The following is a 23,650-nucleotide window of genomic DNA, read 5'->3' as shown; positions in this document are numbered from 1 at the left end:
GTATTTCAGTGATTGTATTTGAGTTCTCTTACACTATTATTACTCTAGCATGTTCCTTGATGATGTGAAATATTGACCTTTTTAATATATCCCTATTTTATCCTAACTTATACTACAGTGTCTCTTGGACCTTATTTTCCATGTCGTGAAAATTTGAAATTAATAGGGGGAAAAAGCAATATTCGTCCTCCACGCCCTGAACTTAATATGTGCCTCTTGCCTACCATGGTGGAAGCTAGCAAGGTATGTAATCATATGATCTTATAAATAGCTATTTCTCTGTTGTTTTCCCATTTTTCTAGAAATATTCTAAGAATCCAGTAGCAGAACACATTTACATTTTATTTGTAAAGAAAGCATAATTCTTCTTCAAGATGTGTTGTCCTCATATACTCCATTCTAGATGTGCACTCCAGAAGCACCATAGCACCATTTCCCTGCCCTTGGTGATACATAGCTTCATATTCCAAGTGTGATAAGGGTTTGAACCTTGTGTTCAGATGACTAAACAAAACACACATTTTGATAATTATCCAATCTGTCTGTGGCATTTGTAAAGAAAATGCAGGATCTGCCCAGGGATTGTCCAGATGAGGTTCAGAGTGTGCTAAAGATTTATTGCCATACAGCTAAATAGATGGAGATGGTCCAGGTTTCACTGGACTCCATTCCACCAGGACTGAGACACAGTCAACTAATTGTTTGGGTAAAATACCAATACCTGAAATATTGTGTAGGGTTTAAAGTCTTTCACTTTCCATTTTCCCTTCTGTGGAATTCCTGATGGGATGCTAGTGTCAGTGGAGCTACATTGTAGTCACTTGCCACCTCCCGTCATTAGAGTTCTAGCAGTGGTGGGATTCAGCTCACATAACTTTGCCTATCTAAAAAGTTAGCTCTTCTTATGGCTAATGGCAATAAATAGTTGCCTTCAGAAGGAGATGAATAGCAACCCTCCTTTCTGTCCTAGACACTCAAGTCCAGACAAAGTAACTTCCTCTGGAGGAGTCTGTCTTGCTCTTCACTGACTGCAGGGAACATTGAAATGACTAGATTTTAGATAGCTAAAGTCCCGTAAGGTGAATCCCACCCTAAAAGGAATATGTATGGACAATCATTTGAAGAAGGAAAACTGGTTACTTGCTGTACAGTAACTGTGGTTCTTCAAGATGCTTTGTCCACACAGATTCTGTGGTTCTCCTGTGCTAACTCCAAGTCCTGTCATAGGAGATTCTTATTGGTGAAGGAATTGAGTGGTGGTTGAAGCCGCCATACCCCTTATGCCCTCAGGTACAGTGGTCGCAAGGACACACTGGGTGCAGGCACAGCCCCAGTGGACACTGCTATTCAGAAAGAATCCAATCTCCTGCACATGGGGCCTATGTGCACGTAGATGGGAATCTGTGTGGGCAACACATTTCGAAGAAGCACGGTTACTGTAGGGTAAGTAACCCTTCTTTTTTACAGTTTTCCAAATGCTGCTGTGTAGATTTGTGCACCATCAAATTTAGAAATGCATAGAGCCAGAAACTATCTGTAGCGGGTTTTAGTCCATTATGTGTCCAGAAGTAATGAATGCGTGGTGCTAAATAATGTAAATACTTGAACTCTAAGTGTCACATTGTATGACATGGCATTTTACACTTTATCATGGATTCACATTCATTAAGAACTAGATTTTTAAGCCTCTAGAACCACAATTACATTTCCCTGTGGGTTTGCATGCTTATTTTGCATTCAGTTCTTCCATAGGAGATTGCACTTGCTTGCTTGAACATTCGAGATTTCCTTTTGGCTATCTGGTCTACTGAAACCGATGCCATTTTAAGCACATGCATCCAAAATATATCAAAAATACTGGCACACAGGACCCTTGGCATATATTTATCATTTGATTTGAGACATTCCTTAAAATGCTACTTTGAAAGCTTGTGGAGCTTGGTCTTGAGAAAATTCTGCCTTCTACAGATCGTAACTGACAAAATACAATTCTAAAAGCAGTAGCATATATGTATATTGCTATAGGATTCAAAATTACAACGTTCTTTTCTTTTTCATCCTCAAGATGAATTTGCATAACTTTGCAGCTTCTCAGACTGTTGATTCAGAATCCTACAATAAAGGTTTTTGCTGGTGAGGGAATCTCATTTGCTAGTCCTCCTCCAATCTCACTGTTGTGCTGGCCAAGAGCCAAGTGAGGTGACACATCTGGCCTGGGGTAGACATGGAAATGCCCATTGTTTCTTCCTGTAGCATTTGAGTAAACATTTTAGGGCAAATAATGCAGGAGCACTTGCTTAGGAAATCTGTTTGCTCTCTAGTTGCTTACATAGTTTAAATAAAGCTCTCTTAAATCTTCAGGGCAAAGATGATGTTTACGATCGTATGCTGCTAGACTACTTCTTTTCTTATCACCAGTTCATCCATCTACTATGTCGAGTTGCAATCAACTGTGAAAAGTTTACCGAAACTTTAGTTAAAATGAGTAAGTATGAAAGGATTTTTTGTTTCTGTGATAACTTAAGTGCTTCTCTACTAAGTTTTATATTCAGAATTTTTAAGAAGCAGCAAAGCTTGCGGTATTTGCTGCATTAATTGTTCTGGACATTATTTTTATCCACAAAACAGCACGGTCTGTATAACATAATGCAGTCTTGCTGTGAATGGCCGTCACACATTAGGCCTATCCAAAAGAAGCTGAGACAACCAGTGAGAATTTAGTCTCCTTGCATACATAGAATTTTATACTGGAATCACTGAAACTGTGTTGGGGTTTGCTTTGGGTCAGACTCTGGATCCTCAGTCTGCCCAGGAGCGTATGTGACCAGCCAGCCAGAATAAAAAAATGTTTCTATAAGTACATTAATGATAAAAGAAGGGGCAAGGACAACCACCAGTCCTTATTAGATGCAGAGGGGAATATAGTAACGAAAGATGAGGAAAAGGCAGAGGTACTTAACACCTTCTTTGCCTTAATCTTCAATAGTGGGACAGGTTGTCTCCAGGATAACTGGCCTCCTGGGCTGCAGATGGAGTCAGGGACCAGTGTAGTCCCTCTGTAATCCAGGAGGAAGAAGTAAGGTACCTGCTGAGCCACTTAGATCCTCACAAGTCCATGGTACCAGATGGGATCCATCCTAGGGTGCTGAGAGAGCTGGCAGCTGAGCTGGCCAAGCCACTCTCCACCATTTATCAACAGTCCTGGCTCACTGGAGAGGTCCCCGGAGACTGGAAGCTGGCCAATGTGATGCCCATCCATAAAAAGTCATAGGGAGGAACTGGGAAATTACAGACCTGTCAGCCTGACCTCAGTGCCAGGCAAGGTCATGGAACAGGTTGTCTTGACTGCCATCACAAAGCACCTACAGGGTGGCCAAGGGATCAGGCCCAGCCAGTATGGGTTTAGGAAGGGTAGGTCCTGCCTGACCAACCTGATCTCCTTTTATGATCAGGTTACCTGCCTGGTGAATGTGGGGAAGGCTGTGGGTGTAGTCTGCCTGGACTTCAGCAAAGCCTTTGACACTGCCTGCCACAACAAGCTCCTGGCAAAGCTGGCAGCTTGTGGCTTAGATGGATTCAGTCTGAAATGGGTCAAGAACTGGCTGGAGGGCTGGTCCCAGAGAGTGGTGATGAATGGTGTCACATCCAGCTGGGAGCCAGTTGCTAGCAGCGTCCCCCAGGGATCAGTGCTGGGCCCAGTCCTGGGGGATTGAGTCCTGCATCAATAAGTTTGCAGATGACACCAAGCTAGGAGCAGGTGTCGGTCTGTCTGAGGGTAGGAGAGCCCTGCAGAGGGACCTTGACAGGTGTGAATGGGTGGGCAGAGGCCAGCGGGGCGAGATTTAACAAGGCCAAGTGCAGGGTTTTACACTTGGCCACAACAACCCCAAGCAGAGCTACAGGCTGGGGACAGGGTGGCTGGAGAGCAGCCAGGCAGAGAGGGACCTGAGGGTACTGGTAGACAGCAGGCTCAACATGAGCCAGCAGTGTGCCCAAGTGGCCAAGAGAGCCAATGGCACCCTGGCCTGTATCAGGAACAGTGTGGCCAGTAGGACGAGGGAGGTTATTCTTCCCCTGTACTCAGCACTGGTCAGGCCACACCTTGAGTCCTGTGTCCAGTTCTGGGCTCCTCAATTCAAGAGAGATGTTGAGATACTGGAGTGTGTCCAGAGAAGGGTGACGAAGCTGGTGAGGGGCCTGGAACAGAAACCCTATAAGGAGAGGCTGAGAGAGCCTGGAGAAGAGGAGGCTCAGGGGTGACCTCATTTCTGTCTACAACTACCTGAAGGGACATTGTAGCCAGGTGGGAGTTGGCCTCTTCTCCTAGGCAAGCAGCAACAGAACAAGGGGACACAGTCTCAATTTGTGACAGGGGAGGTATAGGCTGGATGTTAGGAGGAAGTTCTTGCCAGAAAGAGTGATTTGCCATTGGAATGGGCTGCCCAGGGAGGTGGTGGAGTCACCGTCCCTGGAGGTGTTAAAAAAACAAAAAAGACTGGATGAGGCACTTAGTGCTATGATCTAGTTGACTGGATAGGGCTGAGTGATAGGTTGGACTGCATGATCTCTTCCAACCTGGTTGATTCTGTGATTCTGAGTGATTATTACGTGGACACACTGGGTGCAACCCATCTCACTGCACTTGTCTAAAAACGAGATTATGGCCAGATTTTTCTCTATGATCGGTGGAGAGATTTGGAGAGGCTCCTTCCAAGATAAATTTATCTTCTCATTCTTAAGTATCTTCAGCAGAACAAACTTGATCCCCCAAACCATCTGTTTGCTCACTGTTGGTTGCACTCTTCTGATGTTAACTCTAGCATTGTTAACATTTACTACAGGTCGTGTTAAAAGCATGTTGGGAATGTGTGTCACTTGCTGTTCAGTGTGTCCTTGAACTCTTCTTGGGTCTAGGTAACAACAGTGCTTGTGTTGATAGTGAAGATTACCCTTGTAAAATTATATACTGTTATTTAAAACAGATCTTTAAAACTGTTAAGTGTTGTAGCTGAGCAGTTCAAACCGTAAAACAGTAACAAAACATTCTGCTTGCAAACCCAGAACTAAAGCCAGCTTTTTGGGATTGTTCTATTTCTCAGAAATAGTGAAGGGTAGCACATATCCATTAACTGTCCTGTGGGATCTACAGATGATAGCTCTTGCTGATCATAGAAAGTGCTTTGGAGCTGGTCTTTTAAAATTATAGGGCACCTTGGTACTAATTCTACCAGTGAGCGAGGATTTCCAACTTAATTTTCACACCATAACTTGTTCTCATAAAATTTCAGGTGTCCTAGTTGCATATGAAGGTTTGCCACTTCATCTTGCACTGTTCCCCAAACTTTGGACTGAGCTTTGTCAGACTCAGGTAAGAGTCCGCAAGTCTGAGAACTAACAGGATGGAAAAAGTACGTGCAGGCAGAGTACAATAAACGCGAAACAGCTTAGCCTGTAAATTGTAACGTGGGGTATTGTTTAATCATGCAGAAATCCTTTGTATTTTGACTATAAAATACCTCTGTGTATGTTGTCATCTTATAAAATATGATAAATCAAATATAAAAATATGGCAAATTGTCTTTGCAGGCAGTATGCCCTAGGTCCTGCAAAAGCAACTTCACATTCTGCAGTGCTGGCAGGATGGCAAGAAGACCCTGTAGCTGGCTTATGAATTAGGAGATCTCAGTTCTCCACTTACCACATACTGACCATGACAAACTGGCATTCTTATGGCATATGCTTCATAAAATGTGAAATAATACTGGATAGTATTAATTTGTATAATTGACTGATCAGCGATAGACTTTAAGTATTTTTATCAGTAAGAATGGTCCACTACATGAGTGGGTCTGGTTAGATGTCTGCCGCAGAGGCCAACTATTGCAGGCAAGCACTATCACAGCGCTGTACTTCAGCGATGACTTTGCAGTCTTCTCTCTCTCTTCACAGTCTGCAATGTCAAAGAACTGTGTGAAGCTCCTCTGTGAAGATCCGGTTTTTGCAGAATATATAAAATGTATTCTGATGGATGAAAGGACCTTTCTGAACAACAACATCGTGTACACCTTTCTGACTCATTTTCTTCTAAAAGTAGGTGGTCTTCTAGTGCTAATTCTGATTTCATCAATTGTGGGCATATATATGCTATTCATAGTTCCATTTTTGTGCGGTTTAAAAAAGACATTATTTTCACAGGTCCAAGGACAGGTGTTTTCTGAAGCGAACTGTGCCAACTTGATCAATACTTTAATTACAAATCTAATAAATCAGTATCAAAGCCTGGAATCTGACTTCAGCAACCAGAGAGTTGAAATTTCCAAAGCAAGCTCTACTTTAAATGGGGTGAGTCCTTTGTAAGCCATTCAAGTACCAGCAGTTTTTAGGAGACAAATTATTTCCTGTGGCAATGCCTCAGTTTAATGTGCCAGGCTCTACTTAGAGGCGGGCATTGTTAGCTGTAATATGGAGAAGCCACCTGAGGTCTCCAGAACTCTCCATTCCATTTCAGCCTCAAGCTGATGGAGGAGATGGTACGAGTGGGAGGAGACTGACTTCTTGTGGGAAAAACAGGTAGTGCAGAGTGCAGTAGAGGTAATCATAGAATGTTCTAATCCAGTAAAAGACTCCATCTTGCAGCAAATGGTGCAGTACTGTCATCATCTTAGGACAGAGCTACATTAAGATCAGCATTTTAGTAGTGAGTGGGGAATGTCATTAGTGCAAGTATGTTTAGAACTTGATCTTTTGGATGTTTAGATCACGTTGAAGCTGCTGCTTACTGTATAGATCTCTCTGTGTGTAGGATTAATCAAGTAAGAGTCTGAAATAAGTCTGTTTCCTTGTATATTTTAGGACCTCCGGGCACTTGCCTTGCTGCTTTCAGTGCACACTCCCAAACAGCTCAATTCAGCCCTGATTCCAACATTACAAGAGCTTTTGAACAAATGTAGAGCTTGTCAACAGCAGAGGAACTCATTACAAGAGCAAGAAGCCAAAGAAAGAAAAACTAAAGGTTTGCCTTTCATAATGGTGTCACTCTGTTTTACAAACTTGGGCAAAATATTACTATGGAGCTAAAATTCCAGGCAATTATATGAGTTTTCTGTAAGGAAACAGAAGTTTGAGTGGAAGAGGATATGTATGTGAAAAGGCCTCTTGCTTGGTTGTATGGCATGAAACCAGTGCCTGTTCCCTAAAGGAGTTTTCCATTTTCTTACAGATGATGAAGGAGCTACTCCTGTGAAAAGAAGACGGGTCAGCAGTGACGAAGAGCACACTGTAGATAGCTGCATCAGTGACATTAAACCCGAACCCCAGGAGGCACTGACCCCAACAAGCACTTCAGATAATGAAACACGGGACTCTTCAATCATTGATCCAGGCACGGAGCAAGATCCTCCCTCCCCTGAAAACAGTTCTGTCAAAGAGTACAGAATGGAAGTTCCACCTTCATTTTCAGAAGACATGTTAGCAACACGGTCACAGCACACGGAAGAGCAGTCAGGAAATGGTAAATTTGAGGAATGCAAAGAATTTAAAGACCTGCAGACTTCCAAGGATTCTATGGGAGCTGAGGAGGACTCAGAGTTTCCTTCCACGTCGATTTCAGCAGTTTTATCTGACCTTGCAGATCTGAGAAGCTGTGATGGTCAAGCCTTACCATCCCAGGACCCTGAAACTAGTTTGTCCCTCAGTTGTGGCCATTCCAGAGGACTTTTTAGTCATATGCAGCAGCATGACATTTTAGACATCCTGTGTAGGACCATTGAGTCTACAATCCATGTGGTCACGAGGATATCTGGAAAAGGAAACCAAGCTGCTTCTTGACATTAGATGGAGCATGTCTGCTTTTAAGTCTTTTTTTTTTTTTTTTGGTTTATTTTCTTCTCTCAAAATGCTGTTTGTATAAGTTTTGCTTATTTCTGTTTTGTGCTTCAGTTTGTCCAGTGCTCTCTGCTTGAATGGCAAGATAGATTTATATGCTTCATTCTTTGTCAGGCAGAACTCCAGATCTTATTTTATTTTTTTGGCATCTACCGTACACTTTTTAAAGGGCAATCAAATAATGGGTATGTTTTATGTAATTAAGAGTTCACTGTAGTGGCTTTCATTTAATATGGCTGTCTGGGAGAACAGGGCCTCCTTGCCCTGGATGATGTAATTTAAACTTATGACATTTTTACTGTGTATAATATGGTGTCCTCTGTGCCAGTTTTGTACCTTATAATAGAGGCAGATTGCCTCAGATCGCTGTGGTTCTTATTATCAAAATTAAGTTTACTTGTATACTAAACAACCACAAGAAATTTGATTCTGTAAAGAATCCTCTTTAGCTGTGGCCTGGCAGTATATATATGGTGCTTTATTTAACAGAATACCTGTGGAGGAAATAAAGCACACTTGATGTAAAATTAATTGTTTTATTTTTATTGACATGATCGATTGCTATTCTGTGCACTTCATTAAACTGATTGTGATGACTTTTCATTTGTTTATAATATGTTGCTTCAGTCTTTGGATTTCTCATCAAAGACAACTGTGAAAATGAAACAGCTGCAGCAAGAAATGATGATCTGATGTACAGTACTGATGTAAATCTTGGTCCTTTTTTGGTTCACCTTGTATGAATATTCAGTCACACAGTTTGAGGGAGTGATGTTACTTTTTTCCCCCACTATGTTAGACTGTGGAGCAGTGTCAGACACCAGTGGAACTTTTCACTTCTCTAATTTGAACCTGTGTTGTATTTTCCTCCTGCACCATTTGCAGACTGACTTACTTTAGTCCCTCTGCCCATGCCACCCCTGGGGCCTGTCCATGTTGCTTCACCCCCTGCAATGCTGGAATGCCTTTATCACCTTTCCCTGTCACATTTTCTCCTTGCTGTTTCTGGGCAATATGCATTTCCTATGTGATCATCTGGACTTGTCAATTATACTGGTTTTAGTACTTGATTAAACTCCATTTTCAGCTTCACTTTCCACTTGCTTAGCTCATTTGTCTTCTGTTGTCTCCATAACACATCTATCTTGGCTTTTTTTCCCCCCTAAATTCCTTCACTCTACTGTTTAATGTAGGTAAGCATCATTTTGCTTCCCCATGCATCTATTATGTGATGCTTTTTTAACATTCTGTAATTAAGAATTTGTGTTTACCCTTTATAGTCCCCTTTATTAGCACTGTTATTCCTGCTTTTACAGACACTATATTGATGCTGGTGAGTGCTTAAATTGGATTCCTTATTATTCAAGCATAAAATAATTGTTTTCACTCTCTTTAGGAATAATTGTTACTTTTTCTGATCAAATTCTCCAGAGATTTTAACTTCAATGAATTCAATAGCTTCCAAACTTCTATGTAATGAAGATGAGAATTCATCTATTAAGTCTTCAACTAAGTCTACTCATTTGCTGCTGGGTTAGGATGTCTTTAGGATGATAGTCTCCTGTGGATCTAAAAATCTTCAAGAGATGAAGCAGCAGCCCTTAAGCCCTTTGGTGAGTAGAACTCAGTTAATTAATTGCTATTCTTACAAATGTACATCTGTTTTCTGGTACATTGTCTAACTTCAGCCGTTGCAATTTTCTTAGCTTTAGCTTCCCATGCAGGATGAGATCACACCGTCATTCCGTACCTGAAGGGTGGGACTGTGTCTTTTGTCATGTTTCTACTCATTCTTTTGAAGCCCCTTTTTGAGGTGTACCCCAAGTATAACCCCTCTCTCATCACTACTTCATAAATGACACACGAGGAAGTTGTAGACAATTCCTCTTCTCCTATGTGGCCAGATAACATCAGCCCTCCTGTGTTCAGTTGGTCACTACTGACTGGCTCCTCCAAGTTCTATTGAGAGTGTTTTCTCTGAGCAAAGCCCCTTTGTGCAGTAAGGCACATGTCATACATACAAACCATGTTAGGCAGCTCTCACCTTTGCACCTCTTCCAAAAACTGTTTCCAGTCTGATAGGGTATTAATAAAACAAGCATTGCTTACCTTTAATTCAATGATTACCCTGTAGTTCTACACTGACTGAATCTAATACTGGCTGCTCTACTGCTTGCTTTAAAATGCTGTCAAGATTAGCAGAAGTATAATGATTCTTACTGCTATTCCCTTACATTGCTTTCCCTTTTTCCCCTCCTGCTGTTTTTACTGTTTTCTTCCCAGAATTCACTTTGCAAAACAGAAGCAGTACCTGCACAAACTCGTCTGCTCTTCCTCATCTGTGACTTTTCTCTTTCTCTCTGTCCATCCTTTTGCATGTCCTGTAAGTCATGTTTTCTTCTGTAGTATTCACTGCCTTTAAGTCAGTTTTCTGGTTATATTTCTTTGCTCTCAAGAATACTTTCCTATCCCCACCTTTCAAAACCCACCTTGAACTGGCCTTCCTCAGTCTCTCAAGCTCTTAATTCTCTTCCATAGCTCATCTCTCCATTATGTATGTGTTTCTTTCTGGAAGTCTCACCTCCCATCTAACCTCTTGAAAATATTTTCTCTTCCCATTGTCCTCACTGTGCACAGTCATTGCCCCCCAGCCAGCCTTTACCTCCTGGATTCGCACTGTCAAGTCATCTTCTGTACTGATTTTTAGGTATAGTCTTACACATCTTTTACATGTAATTGTCATTCCTTTTGGCTTTCTCAGCGACTACGTGGTTGTTACTTTTAAAAAGCACCACATCACAGACTGTCTTTTCCTGTTTCTGCTTTGTCACTTCTCTCATACTACTCACTATCCCTGGAATGTCAGCTGTGCTTGTTAGTCTCCTTAAAACACATGAATTCCAATCAATTTCAGCATATTCCCCTTAAACTCCTTCCACGTGCCTCCACTCCTGTTTTCTCTGTTGTTGTATTAGGGAAACTTCAGGATAGGGAGCCCTTCACAGGGAAACAACTATATGTATGCTACTGCAACTTCATTACACGTTGTTATATTATCATCGCACTGTTGGTAAGTGACATGATTTCTAATGCTGCTAATCCAGCTCGAGGACTGAGGTTAACCAGTGTTGTTTTAATTCAATTCTTGCAGCATCTATGGGGAACTTTTGCACTTGGGAATAACCTGCTTTGCCTCTCCAAGATGGTGATTGCCCCTTTTATGCTATGGCTGGCTGACAGCATGAGAAATCACCCTGAAGGCCTCCTGCTAAAATGTGATATTGCTAAATGAACTTCTCTTCTGACTTTTCTCAATTCGAGAATACTGCGTGCAGAAATGGAACATCCTGGTTGGCAGCACAATACTAAGTCAGCCGAGTTCCAGCACATACAAAGAGGATGGGAAGAGTGCAGGAATGCTGATGAGGCAAGATGCCCTTCCTTTGCCTGCAAGGACAGTCACCAGGGGCTGTCTAGGGGCATAAAGCTGTCTGCCCATCACATAGACCAGGCTGCTTACAAGCAGGGTGACAAGGTAGGAACTTCATGTCTTTTAAATTTGGAAAGCTTGTACATATTATCAAAGCTGTCCAGACCTGATGGAGCAAGAATACTTAAAGATGTGTCATCTTCAGTTCGCTATCCTTCCCTGGAGGAGGAAGTGAGGACTGCCTGGGGCTGTTCCTCCTTGTGGCAGCTTGGGCCTACCAGAAAGCAGCTGCAGGATTTTGTGGAGGTCATGACTGTCCCACACTTGGAGTCATGGTACAACATTGGGAACACAAGTAAGTGACTTCTTTTTTAACACTTTTCTTAGCAATCAGTCTGGTTGAGTACTACTAGAGGAAGCAGACAAGAAAATATACTAGCAAAGCATTCAAGTAGTGGGCACTTGTGGCCTTCAGATAGAAAGGGGTTGGAAGGAAAACTGGGGTGGCCTGCTTCCCTCCTAAAGCAATACTAGGGCTGTAGGATACGCTGAACAAACCTGAGATTAGGTCTAGCGGCCTGCCCCCCAGATACTCATAGTCACAAAGGTCTCTGCTTAGCCTGATCTCCCTCCTAAACATAGATTTTCTATTTCTAAAAATTGTCCCTTTGTCAGCCAACAGACTAAATCCTTTCTGTGCTCAACATGTTACACACTTTCTCCTTGAACATTTATCAGAAAGGTAACTGATTAAAGAAAGATGCTAAAAAGTGATGTTTCTCAAGAAGCTGTTCTCCACCCTCTTACCTAGACACTAAGAACACAAGCCATGCCACCCTCGGTAAGCAGTCTGTGTCCATCCCATCACTGTGAGGTGCCTGTTCTTGGTACAGTAAACCTCACAACTTCAAAGGGGGTAACTGACTTCAAACTTCTTGGGGAAAGCCTTGCTTGTAGAAAAGCACATCTCTGCCTTCTGGGTGATAAACATTTGTGTGTGCTAAGGTTGCCACGTGCTGGCCTCCTGTGAAAATAAAATACATATACAGACTCCTTTAGCTATGCATAGTATCAGTGAATGGAGAAAAGCTATGTATAAACCATGTACTTTATTGAGCCAACCACAGTTTCCAAAAGCAGCTTGCCCTTTTTTTGGTCAATTTGTTTCAAATTGCACTTTTAACAAATTGAGTTATCCTTGCTAACCTCAGTGAGGTTTAAGAGGAACGACTCCTTTAATTTCAACATCCCAACCTCAATCCTGTGCAGTTCCTCTAATAAACAGCTGCTGTCTTTGATCTGAGCTACAGCATTGCAGAGTGCCAAACACGATTTAAATGGAAGTTTTACGGAACAGCAGAAGGAAGCAGCATTATTATTATTACTCTTTGTTCCTTCCACATTAATTATCACACTGTGGTCAAGTAAGGGAGCACAGTGTATGCAGGCTTAATAGTGGCAACCCTCATCCTAACCAGAATTACATGACAGCATTATCTTTCCCTAAAAGAAGTAAATTCAGTCTGCAGTTAAAGCAATCTCAAGAAATATTTAAAGAAGCTGTCAAGTCTATCCCCCACATTTCTCTGTGAGGGAGATGTAGTATTTCAGCAGTTTCAGAATCCCTTTCAGTTTGCCTCTGATAGGAACCCCATCTCCGATACGGGTTTCATTCTGCTACTCAATACACAGAATATTCAAGAACAGCACACACTTCCTATTGGTTCATGTAACTTACCTACCTCTGGTGGTACCTTACTGCAGCTGAACCTCCATTACAGCGAAGCTGGCTGACGATGCAAGCCCTTGATACGCATAGTGTGACTCATCTGCCACCTCATTCACTAAAAATCCATAAATAATGCTTAAATTATATACAGTATCATAGAAGTGGCTTTTTATTCTTCCCACAAATAAATTACCTTTTTTTATAAAACCAAATGTTAACAAAGTATAAAAAGTAATGCCCTAACAAAACTACAGTGCTGGTATCATTCCATGCTGGCTTGGGACTGCTGCAGTAAGATATGGATTTCTTCAAAATACTGCTGCTTCCAGCATTGTCTGGTACTGTCTTCATGAGAGACAGGCACGCCTTTGCACTCCAACTGCAGTTCCGTCTGCAGAGCCATCCCCTTGAAATTCAAGGCAACCGTTGCATAATGCTCTGGAAGAAGCAATAAAGACATTCAGTGAAGTGTTTTTTTCAAGGGTTACAGTTGTTAATCATTTCCTATCTGCTTTTGCCTGTGTCAGAAAAAAGCCTCTTCACAGATGACACCTGCTCTGGACATCGGCCTGTTCTCCAAGGAGCACAGTGCAAGTGAGCTTTCACATAGCGCTGTCACCTGTCATATGTGTTTCCTCTAATAGAGGCAGCACTTGTCAGAGAGAGGTCCTCAAAGACTCACCATCAGGCCAGCTTCTACACCTCCACTTCAGGACAATTCTTTGACCTGGGAGCTGTAAGAAGACAAAAGATTCTCACAAGTGGCATTTGAGAGAATTCACATTATGACTCGATAATGCTCCCCCGCAAACCAAAGAGAGGAGCATTATCTTAGGTAATAATACACGTGCCTGTAAGCAATACAATGACTGGTTCTCATTTGTGGTTCCTTTGGTTTTTTAATAAACCATTTTCAGCAGCTTACTCCATTCCACTGTTTTGTTTTCTCAAAGGGAAAAGTCAGGTTCATTCTTTAACAGAACATTGGCTTTCTTGGAGACCTGCAGATGGGCACCAGTAGGAGGCATGTTGTCACCTCAGAAAGGTGCAAGCATGACAGAGTATGCCTGTGATGTCCTCGAATGCAGAAGTTGGGCAGTACTGCATAGAAAAAAATTTCAGCCTCACACCAGCTTATGAGCAGGAGAAATACTGCCTCAGCAGAAGCATTTGGTCAGCTGATACCTGATCTAAATCAGTCCGGCTCATGGTGTTCACTAAGCCATTAAGTTTATATTTTGGCTGTTTTATCTAAACAGTTCCTTGTTTAATTGCAAAGGTTGATGAATACAACTGATGTCCCTCAGCTTCCCTAACGGGGTATTACCACTGACGCCAAGCTCAGCTGCAGCATTCAGCAGTGTGCAGTTACAGAAAGACCCCTCTGTAGCCAGCAACAAATTTTGTTAGGTTGACCAGAGAACACAATTTTCCAAGGCTCTGCTTTCCTAAAATTTGCCTAATTGTTGGTGATCCTTTCTGCCTTTCATCTGAATGGACAAAAGTGTCTAAGCTCAGCAAGTGTGAAAATGGTTTCAGAGGTTTCAAAAATGGAGCTGAACTCTAATTATCAATTTTCCTTTCTATTTGCAAAAGTACTCAGTTGGGGATAGTGTAACAGTTGCCCTGAATCCAACAGAAACCGTTTCTTCAGGTAGAGGTAGAATTGAAAGGGATTTGGGAGATAAACCTTAAACTTGCTTTCATAGAATTACAGAATCATAGAATCAACCGGGTTGGAAGAGACCTCCAAGATCATCCAGTCCATCCTATCACCCAGCCCTGTCAATCAACTAGACCATGGCACTAAGTGCCTCATCCAGGCTTTTCTTCAACACCTCCAGGGACGGCGACTCCACCACCTCCCTGGGCAGCCCATTCCAATGGCAAATCACTCTCTCTGTCAAGAACTTCCTCCTAACATCCAGCCTGTACCTCCCCCAGCACAACTTGAGACTGTCCCCCCTTGTTCTGTTGCTGGTTGCCCAGAAGAGACCAACCCCCACCTGGCTACAGCATCCCTTCAGGTAGTTGTGCTTTTTCTCACTCCAAGTAAAGAAAGGATGACAGTTTTCTCCCCAGCATGTAGTCTGTCTGCCCTTTTGATGGGGAAGCAAAATCACATAACAGCTTAGCAATGTTTTGGCTTTGAACTATAGGAACTGAATATGCATTAGAGAAGCTGAACTGTCAGAACTCCTACTACTTTTTAGCTAACAACCCCCCCTCCCCATTTTTCAAATGCCAAGTAGGAGATTTTTTTTTACCAATTCTGCATATTCACCGTTGACACAGCCATCAAACATTTGAAGCTTGCCTCCTTTCTCAGGTTCAATCACAGCAGGACACTTAGAAAACTTCTGTACTGACTATAAAAATACAAGCACAGTACAAGCCAGTTACTGCTAAAGTCTCACCATGTTGTGAGACAAGGGAATCTGCTGAAGAGATTAACGAAACTGCAACAATACACCTAAGAGGCTTTAAGCACTAATCATGCTTTCTGTTTTACTGAGGGCTGCGGTAGTAGCAGGGGCCACTGAGGTAGCAAAATGAGAATATAAACACTGGGAAGCCTGGAGTGGGAAACAAAGATCAGTGAGGATTCTGGCCATCTGCAAGGTGATCCATACATCCATAATGTACATAGATGCAACTGGCCGCTGCTCATTTGGAAATGAGGGGACAGAGCAACAGCTTGAGGAGGGCAGGCACTCAAGCTACTAAGCCATTGCTGTTTCCCATGGGTAGTATGAGGATTGTAATTTTAATGATCTCCAATACCAGCCCAGGTTCCTTTGAACACCACAACCCCAAAATTAGTATTTTTATCTTGAGTATCCTATAAGCAATAGTATCATTGTATCCCACAGTTAATCTCATTAAGCTGCAAGCTATGGCTAACACCAGTGCTGTCACTGAGCACTACAGACTTCTGAATGTTAAGTACCTACATATAAAAAGCTGTTTCAAACTATCGAAGGAAAGTGTGATGGAGCTGTATAGAAACTACATAAATATGTAACTTCACCTTATTTAATTGGCTTTTCTTCCTAATAAGGTGACAAATTGCAAAAAAAAAGAAAACTCAAAACCAAAAACCACCAAACCAAAAGGTCAAAGCCACACTGACAGGCTCTCATTAAAAAGGTAACAATAGAACGATCCTACTGCCACCTTTTAGCGTCAATTCTAAGAATGCATCAACTGGGTCAGCTCCCGAGCCCTTCTTTCTTGGTAGGTGACCAAAGTGACACACAGCTTCAGCCACTGTCCACTCCTTTTGTGTTTTCACCACTGAAATTCCTCAGTGGCTTAAAAGGTGACATTATTCAGCAAAGCTTCAAAAGCACATGATGACAACTGGAATTACTTGAAGGTAAGGGCAGCTCATGAAGCCTTCAGTTCCTGGATGGTCACATCTCTAATATACTTCAGAAGCATTACCTATACCTGATGATGTGAATACAACGTATCTATTACTTACACAACTATTCAGATACACTAAGTTGCATGGCGTATAGAAAGTATCACTTACTTCCTTAGTTGTGAAGATACGATAGAGTTCCTCTGCTGGGGAGTTGAATATTTCTCTCATCAGTATCTTCACTGTTGGAATTTTTACACCAACTGGATCCAGAGATTGTGGCGAAACAGAATCCTGCAAAGCAAGAAAAAACACTCACATGAATGACTGCAAGATAAACACTTCAAGGTTCTGGAACAACAGGATTATTGATACCTGTGCATTTGTAAACATCCTGTGTTGTGAATACATGTTAATTACATAGCATACTCCCGTGCTTATTTAACACTATTAATAATCAGGATTCATTACACTAAGTGAAAAAACTCTAAGTGCTAGATCTGTGAGGGATCATCTCAGTGTTATGGGCCCTGCTCACAGCAGTAAGGTGGCAGAGTTCCACCCCAACGGCTTTTGGTTTTTGAGGTAATTACAGGAACAGGCAATTGTTACCACAGCAAAACCTGTAGGGACTGTATTTATGGTAAAACTGAACTACTCCCAACACTTAAAGCCAACTTACTTGCACGGTGTTCCCACTTAGCTTTTGCTCAGTGGCCAGCTCCTGACCAACAACAGTAGCTTTTGTTGGCAGAATCATCCCCAAGGTAAACTCTGTAATAAAGAAAAGCACTGTTCAGTGTGAAAACCATCCTGACATTGAAGTATCTAATGAAGCCTACTGGCCAAAACTGTAGGGATTGGGAGCACAAAACAGGACATAAAGCTCCAACCCAGTTTCCCCACCTTAGCTGTATGTTTTTATTAACAGCAATTTCCCTTAAAACACAGGATTTCCAAAATTACCTGACCTGCAGCTACTAACATCTGCCATTTAAGGAATGTAGCCTCTCCATAACTTCTGAACAGCACAGCAGAGTATCAACCAGCTGAGAGCTGAGTGCTGCTTTGCTGTAGCCAGCCAGTCAACCTGCATGCCTCACAGCATCCTCTGTGGTTAAGGGTATGTCACACAGCAGACAGGTTTTGAGTGGCCACAGGAACTGTCTGGACACTGCCACCTTTGATAGCAATAAAGATTTTAACTGGTAGGACTAAGTTACTCCATCTCAGCTGTGACTACTGAAAATAAAAACCATATAAACCCAAGGAGCGGTCAGTGTGTTACTCATGTTCTCAAGAAAGAAGCATGCACAGAAACATACCCAGCACATTGGATTAATTTACCTGTTTTAAGTGCTTTCAGATAATCTCTCAAGGCCTCTTTGACTTTTGTGGTTCCTTCGGTTCTCATAAGCTCCTTCAGAACATCACCTTCCCCTTTCTTTTTGCTGACATTTATCTAGAAACACAAAATTGCAGGATCTAAGAAGCATCTAAATACAAGCCCTTTGGGTTCTAGCAAAAAAGGAAAATGTTTTGGCTTTGTTTGCTATTTCGGAGGACAACTGGAATTTCAAGTTCATTATCTGCTCAATTTACCTTACCTTTGCTAAAAACAAGAAGTTCACGAACTATGAATAGTTGCCTACCATATACAGAGGAATCTGTAGAAGCCACAGTATCAGTTGTGAGACAACCAACAAGGAGAGTCCTTAATTTCTTAGGTTCAGGGACTGCTTGTGATTTTTTGTTTGTTTTATTTAAGGCTACAACAAGCAGAGTTCTCTTAAAATTTGTAGTTAATATAGCAAACAATAATTAGCAAAGAAAATTATGCATATTCCTGCTATGTAAATTTGAGAACACAGCTAAGTCATTATTCCAAGTACAAAACTCAAAAACATTAAATAAACTAAGTGTAAGTATCCCACTTAATGACAGGACAAATCAAAACATGATGCTTATATGTTGATTAATGCTTTATTTAAGGATTCTGCACCTATATAGCCATATCAGTATTTCACACCTACCTCTGTATCATCTACCTCATTTTCTTCTGACAGGTTAGGAATTTCAACAGATCCCTTATGTTTCTCACCAGACTCTTTCACTGTACCTGTATTAACATAATGAATTCTTAAATGCATTACTAAAAAACTATTTCCCCCATTGCAAGAGATTTATGCTTGGAAATTAGTTGTGTGAAAGCATTACTTGAAGCAAGCTGCCTTGAATCTAATTTAAGGGAATTAAATAGCAACTAGAACTCTGAAATGTGTCACAGTAAACTACTCACAGAACTGCGTTTTCCTGTACAGATGCATTAAGGTATGTACAGCACACAGGTGCATCTCCTCATGCAGCACAGTCTACATTCCCTTTCTGCTACTGCACTGCTCCTCCAATGTAAGCTGTTCTAATGCTCTCCACTTACACAGGATGTGAATCTTGAAGGGTGATGGGGAGAAATAAGACTCCTCTTCCCCCAAACTACCTTTTATTTAGAAGCTCCCTAGATTGCTAACTATTTCTTGAACAGCTGAAAACCTCCCAACCTACAGACACGTTACCATAAAACATATGCATAGATAATGGACAGGTGTACAGCTTAAATTTTTCAGAAACAGGGAACTTTACATGCAAGTTGTTTATAATACTTGTTCTCACTGCAGACTGCCAGCAACCTCTGTACACACCACAGAAACTTTACAAGAACAACAATCACACTCTGCTTCTGCATACTCCCAGGCAAAGGCCGCCTACTATCACTAACCACACAGCACTAACAACTCAGTCTGGGCTATACCCTGTACTGTACTTCTCTGCCTCTGAACTTACAGTGAAAACATTGAACTTCAGGCCTGACCCTTTTTTTCATTACACTGAAGACTTCTTCCCCTTTCCCAGCAAAAGCAGTAAATTATTTAAATTAATTCACTACGTAGATCATGTTAAAATCTCTTTAGAAAGCAGCAGCAGAAACATGCAGCTCTACCCCAAATCCAGTTGTCTTCATATCATTTTATTGGCTTAGGTGTCAAAACATGGAAAACACAACAAGTTTTATCAGTCTGTCAGCAAAACTCTAAAATACAAACAACCCAGTGTTACACATGACTGCAGGAAAGGAATTACTGTGAAGGTAGGTGTAATATTTTTCTGGACTCTCACCTCCGAAGAGGCTGTCTAGATGGAGCTACTGAACTACAACCATCGTGCTATAATGAAGCACTACACAGGAGACACAACCTCAGGTGCTACAGGTCAAGATCACAGTGAAGTACACAAACTGAGGCCCAGACGTTTCTCAGCACAAAAACAAAAGAGTGAACAGGGGTTAATACACAAAGTACAGATCCTGTCCTAGCCACAATGAGAGTCAATACAGCACAGTGCAATAGGCAAAGTCTGTCCAGAAGCAGACAACCACATCCACACAAGGATCAGCTATACCAGAAGACCTCTCTTCGGCTTCTCAAAGTCTCCCAGGATAACCTGTTAGCTCAAGTACAAATGCACATGAAGCAGCTGTTTACAACTGCTAGAACACTTTCAGGCCCAACACAAACCACATGCAGCCATATCAATCTTCTCTTTCGTGCTTTCTTCCTGCTCCAGCATTAATACAGGCCAAACCACACCATGCTGTCTTTGCAAGGAGTGAAAGACATCCTATTTTCAGCTACTCCCCCTCAAAAGGAAGGGCAAGCATGCAGAAACTAGATTTTAGGAGCAAAACAAAAACCTGACTTCCATCCGTTCACCTACTCTTATTAGTAATTTTCACAATTCTAATAATAAAAGTTCCCAAATAACACAGGCCCGACAGCAAATTTAAATTCATAACAACAGTAAATAACTCTGTTGCCTAAGGATTAATGCAGATGGAATCTGTGCTGCACACCAAAGCCCAAACAGCTAACAAACAGAGATGGGTGTCTAACGTGACACAGACTGTTAGTGCAGCTTTGCATAGTTAGTATCACAAATTCTTTGTTTTGATCTCCCAGAACTCCAGGAACAGACCTATGGAAGAATGGTTTTCATTTCCTGCCAATCCAGCATTTTAGCCAATCAACAGTGAAAGCACATGTCTAAAAGACCCATCTACAGACTCAGTGTTGAAATATCCAAGTTTTAAAAGAGAAATACAGGCGTTTTCATCAAGTGCCCATCAAAATATAGAACAATCCATTAAAAGCCTCACTACATTGTCAGAAAAACAACAGAACAGACATTTTGATAACTTTTAGTGCCTTTAAGTTCCCTTAGTTCCTCACTTTCCCATTGCTCTATCATCTGAATTGCTACAGGCAATATTTTTCCAGCATTGGTCCAGATGAAAATTTCAGTGTTTATATTATCTTTAGTATCATAGTTTGAATCCCTAGTTATCCTAAAAGACTTGTAGAAGGAACTAATTACATCAATCAGCGTTTTTAGCAGCTCAGTCGATCTAAACTCTCTCAGAGCTCTCAAAAACACAAAACACGATGGCTGTCAAGGCAAAAAATAATCAGCCTCAGCTCTTACAGTTTCACTGCGTAGCAGTAAATTCTTCAACACTCCTTAAAAGCCTTCAAAGACATCATCCACTCAGTGCAACACAGAACTGAGCAACGCACCTAATGAAATTAATGAACCTGTAGTTAAACGCTACAAAGCATAAAGACCTAGCAGAGGAAAAAGGATTCAGAAAGACTTTGTATAGAAAACTAAACCAAATACTGCATCTGCCTACTTCTAAGCTTTATAAATGGAAATAAAACATACAAAAATCCCAGAGAAAACAAACTACTGTTTAAAACCTAGACGATTTTAGCTTATCTTAAAACAACACAAAACCACCAAAAAGCTGATTACAATTATTTAAACTGCACTGACACAAATTGCACAACAAAGTATAATGTTTGCCTGCCTTCCTCTCTGTTAATGTTTAGCTTACAATTTAAAGTATTTTCTTAGCTTTTTACACAGCTGTAACATTTAAATAGTTAACTATCAATGCAATTAAAAATAAGCATCAGTAATTCTTTCGGTCTCTGTTACTGTGGAAGCCGATTTTAGGTCAAAATCTGTTCTAAATCTATTCCAATAGGTGCAAATGACCTCAGCATAAAAATAAACACTCACGTTCCAGACAGTCAAGTAAGGCAAATCAGAATCATGGACAGCTGCGCTAGAAAGGACACCACAAAAAGGAGAAGTCCTGGAGCAGTCAACAGCGTTACCTGAAACACTGAGTGGCTGCAGCCCTGGTTTGGGCTGCAGGAATTAAGAGGGAAAATTAAGCATGGTATTCCCTCCTACAGTAACAACTGAGGTCTAAGTAGTAAATACATAATTCTGGGGAAGAACAGCCTGTCATTTGGAGTTAACACATCCAGGTACAAACTTCCATGCAAGCACTTTTTGTCAGCTCTCCCTGCTTCTTACTCCAGCGCAAGAGATGACCCACAATTTACCATCAAGGTTAGACATGTAATCAATGATTTGTTACCAGAAGATTATCAAGTCAGTCCGCAAATAAAGAGCTTGGCACGAATCAAGTAGAGCGAAGGGTGAACCTCCAGGAGCCGGGGCTGCCAGCAGACGTAACCCAACAAAAACGCACGGGTACAGATCCCGGTATTCCAAATAAACAAGAATCCTTTCTAGTTTCCCACTAAACAGGTTTTTTATTTCATGTAATTCATTACTCTCTGTGGAAACTACACTTTCTTTTTTAAAAATATCTATACTTTCACATTTCTCAGCTTCTCCTGATTCCCGTTATCCACATACATGCATTAAGCACATAGCTGAGATCTCTGCACACCGGGGACGGAGAGCGACTCGAGCACACACCTCTCACTCCAACACAAGAACTGACTCCCGCAGAGCAAGATGAGTAATGCTGCGCTGATACGCTGTTAAAATGCCGCTAAGCAAAGCGTGTGGTAGCAAACACTGGGTAAAGAGGGGAAGAGGACAAGCTTAGTGTTTCAGGGCTATTTAAAACTAAGCGGTTATTACAATCCAGGCCCACGTCCCTCCTGCAGTCTCCACACGATTCTGACTCACTGCAGCTCACTAAAGCATTCTTGTTTTGTCAGCCACGAGGAGACAGTTTCCTTTCCAAAATCACCAGTCCTAATCCCGCTCAGCGAGCGAGTAGAGCCAGCTTTGCCAAGTCTCGAAGGCAACTCCCACTAAGGCCCATGTCTCCATGAAAGCTGGTGCCATGGGTGGCACCACCGCTGGGTCCCCACTCCCTGCTCTCCTTCCATCCGGGAAAGCCTCAGCATACCCGCGGGGTCTCTCCCGGACGGTTTCTCGCTGTCCGTGGTGCCCTGAGGCAGAACCGCCGCTAGCCCCCGACGAAGCCCTCAGAGCAGCCCGCGCGGGCACCGCCTCACCGCCCTCCCCACAGGCCGAGGCCGGCAGGTGCCCCGCCGCGCCGCTCCCCTCAGAGCCGCCCCCCACCTCGTCGCCCTATACCTTTCCAGCTGAGACGCAGATTCCACTCGTAGAAGAAGATGAGTTTCCCTCTGCGACTATTGCAGGACGCTTCACCTTCCACGTGCTTCAGGTCGCTGATCTCGCAGCGCCCGGCCTCGCCCTCCACCACCAGCCCTACCAGCACCTCCTTCAGCTTGCTCTTCGACCAGCTGGTCGCGTCCCGCTCCGTCCTGGGCCGGCAAGCAGTGCCGTTAAGCGCCGGCCCGCAGGGCAGTCCCCGTGTTCCCCCTTCTGGTCCTTCCCGCCCCAGGGCCGCCGCCTCAGGAGCCCCCCGCCGCGGCCGCCGCCCCTCACCAGTGCCAGTTGTTGACGTTGGTGGCGTCCGCGCGCTCCTCCACGATCCAGCGCGGGTCTCCCTGTCCCCACTTGGCCATGGCGCTGACCCCGGCCCGCCGCCGCAGCGCCCGCCCCCGCCCGCTGCCCTGCCGCTTCCGCCCGCCGGCGACCCAGCCAGAAGGTGCCAGAAACTTCCCCTCCCCCGTCCCTCGCTCCCTGCCGCCGGAGGAGGAGGAAGGCGAGGCAGCGCCGCCCTTCCTACACATACTTCGCGGGGAGGGAAGGAAGGCGCTGCCGGGACCCCCCCCCCTCATTTGTAGCGGAGTTCCGCCGGCGGTGAGTCGCTGCTGCGGGGTGACACCGGCCGCCTCGGCACCTCCGCAACGAGGGTGGCTTGGGTGCGGGGCTCGGAGCAAGAGTCTCTCCTCCCGGGGCTGACCAGTGCTGGAGGGAGGAAAGG

The 23,650-nt window shown here is 42.9% G+C and overlaps 2 protein-coding genes across 6 annotated transcripts in view; one reads left to right on the top strand and one right to left on the bottom strand.

Annotated features, from left to right (window-relative positions):
• The window catches only part of USP34 (ubiquitin specific peptidase 34), a 131,021-nt gene extending 122,534 nt beyond the window's left edge, over positions 1-8,487 (top strand). For 3 of the 4 annotated variants that reach the window (XM_064146086.1, XM_064146087.1, XM_064146085.1), the window contains exons 74-81: positions 119-243; positions 1,291-1,443; positions 2,362-2,485; positions 5,289-5,368; positions 5,950-6,090; positions 6,196-6,342; positions 6,853-7,012; positions 7,220-8,487. In XM_064146086.1, the coding sequence (XP_064002156.1) occupies positions 119-243; positions 1,291-1,443; positions 2,362-2,485; positions 5,289-5,368; positions 5,950-6,090; positions 6,196-6,342; positions 6,853-7,012; positions 7,220-7,827 (1,538 nt within the window). In that variant the 3' untranslated portion in view covers positions 7,828-8,487. The remainder of the gene's footprint in view (positions 1-118; positions 244-1,290; positions 1,444-2,361; positions 2,486-5,288; positions 5,369-5,949; positions 6,091-6,195; positions 6,343-6,852; positions 7,013-7,219) is intronic. The other variant, XM_064146088.1, reaches the window with a different exon arrangement.
• Positions 8,407-23,340, bottom strand: LOC135176762 (activator of 90 kDa heat shock protein ATPase homolog 2-like). Of its 2 annotated transcripts, XM_064146097.1 has the most exons (10): positions 23,209-23,340; positions 22,894-23,084; positions 18,444-18,529; positions 17,758-17,872; positions 17,093-17,184; positions 16,582-16,704; positions 15,311-15,412; positions 13,726-13,777; positions 13,057-13,481; positions 8,407-12,338 (listed from the first exon to the last, which is right to left on the bottom strand). In XM_064146097.1, the coding sequence occupies exons 1-9, from the start codon at positions 23,286-23,288 to the stop codon at positions 13,306-13,308; spliced, it is 1,017 nt and encodes a 338-aa protein (XP_064002167.1). In that variant the 5' UTR covers positions 23,289-23,340; the 3' UTR covers positions 8,407-12,338; positions 13,057-13,305. The 2 variants fall into 2 exon arrangements, with proteins under 2 accessions (XP_064002167.1, XP_064002168.1); XM_064146098.1 differs by lacking the exons at positions 8,407-12,338; positions 17,758-17,872; positions 18,444-18,529 and having other exon boundaries at positions 13,185-13,481.
• Between the last annotated feature and the right edge of the window lie 310 nt (positions 23,341-23,650).

This window comes from Pogoniulus pusillus, chromosome 7 (genome assembly GCF_015220805.1).
Source record: "Pogoniulus pusillus isolate bPogPus1 chromosome 7, bPogPus1.pri, whole genome shotgun sequence".
NCBI classification, from domain to species: Eukaryota; Metazoa; Chordata; class Aves; order Piciformes; family Lybiidae; genus Pogoniulus; species Pogoniulus pusillus.
Note: the sequence above shows the minus strand (reverse complement) of the source record. Positions and strands in the feature narration are given on the sequence as shown.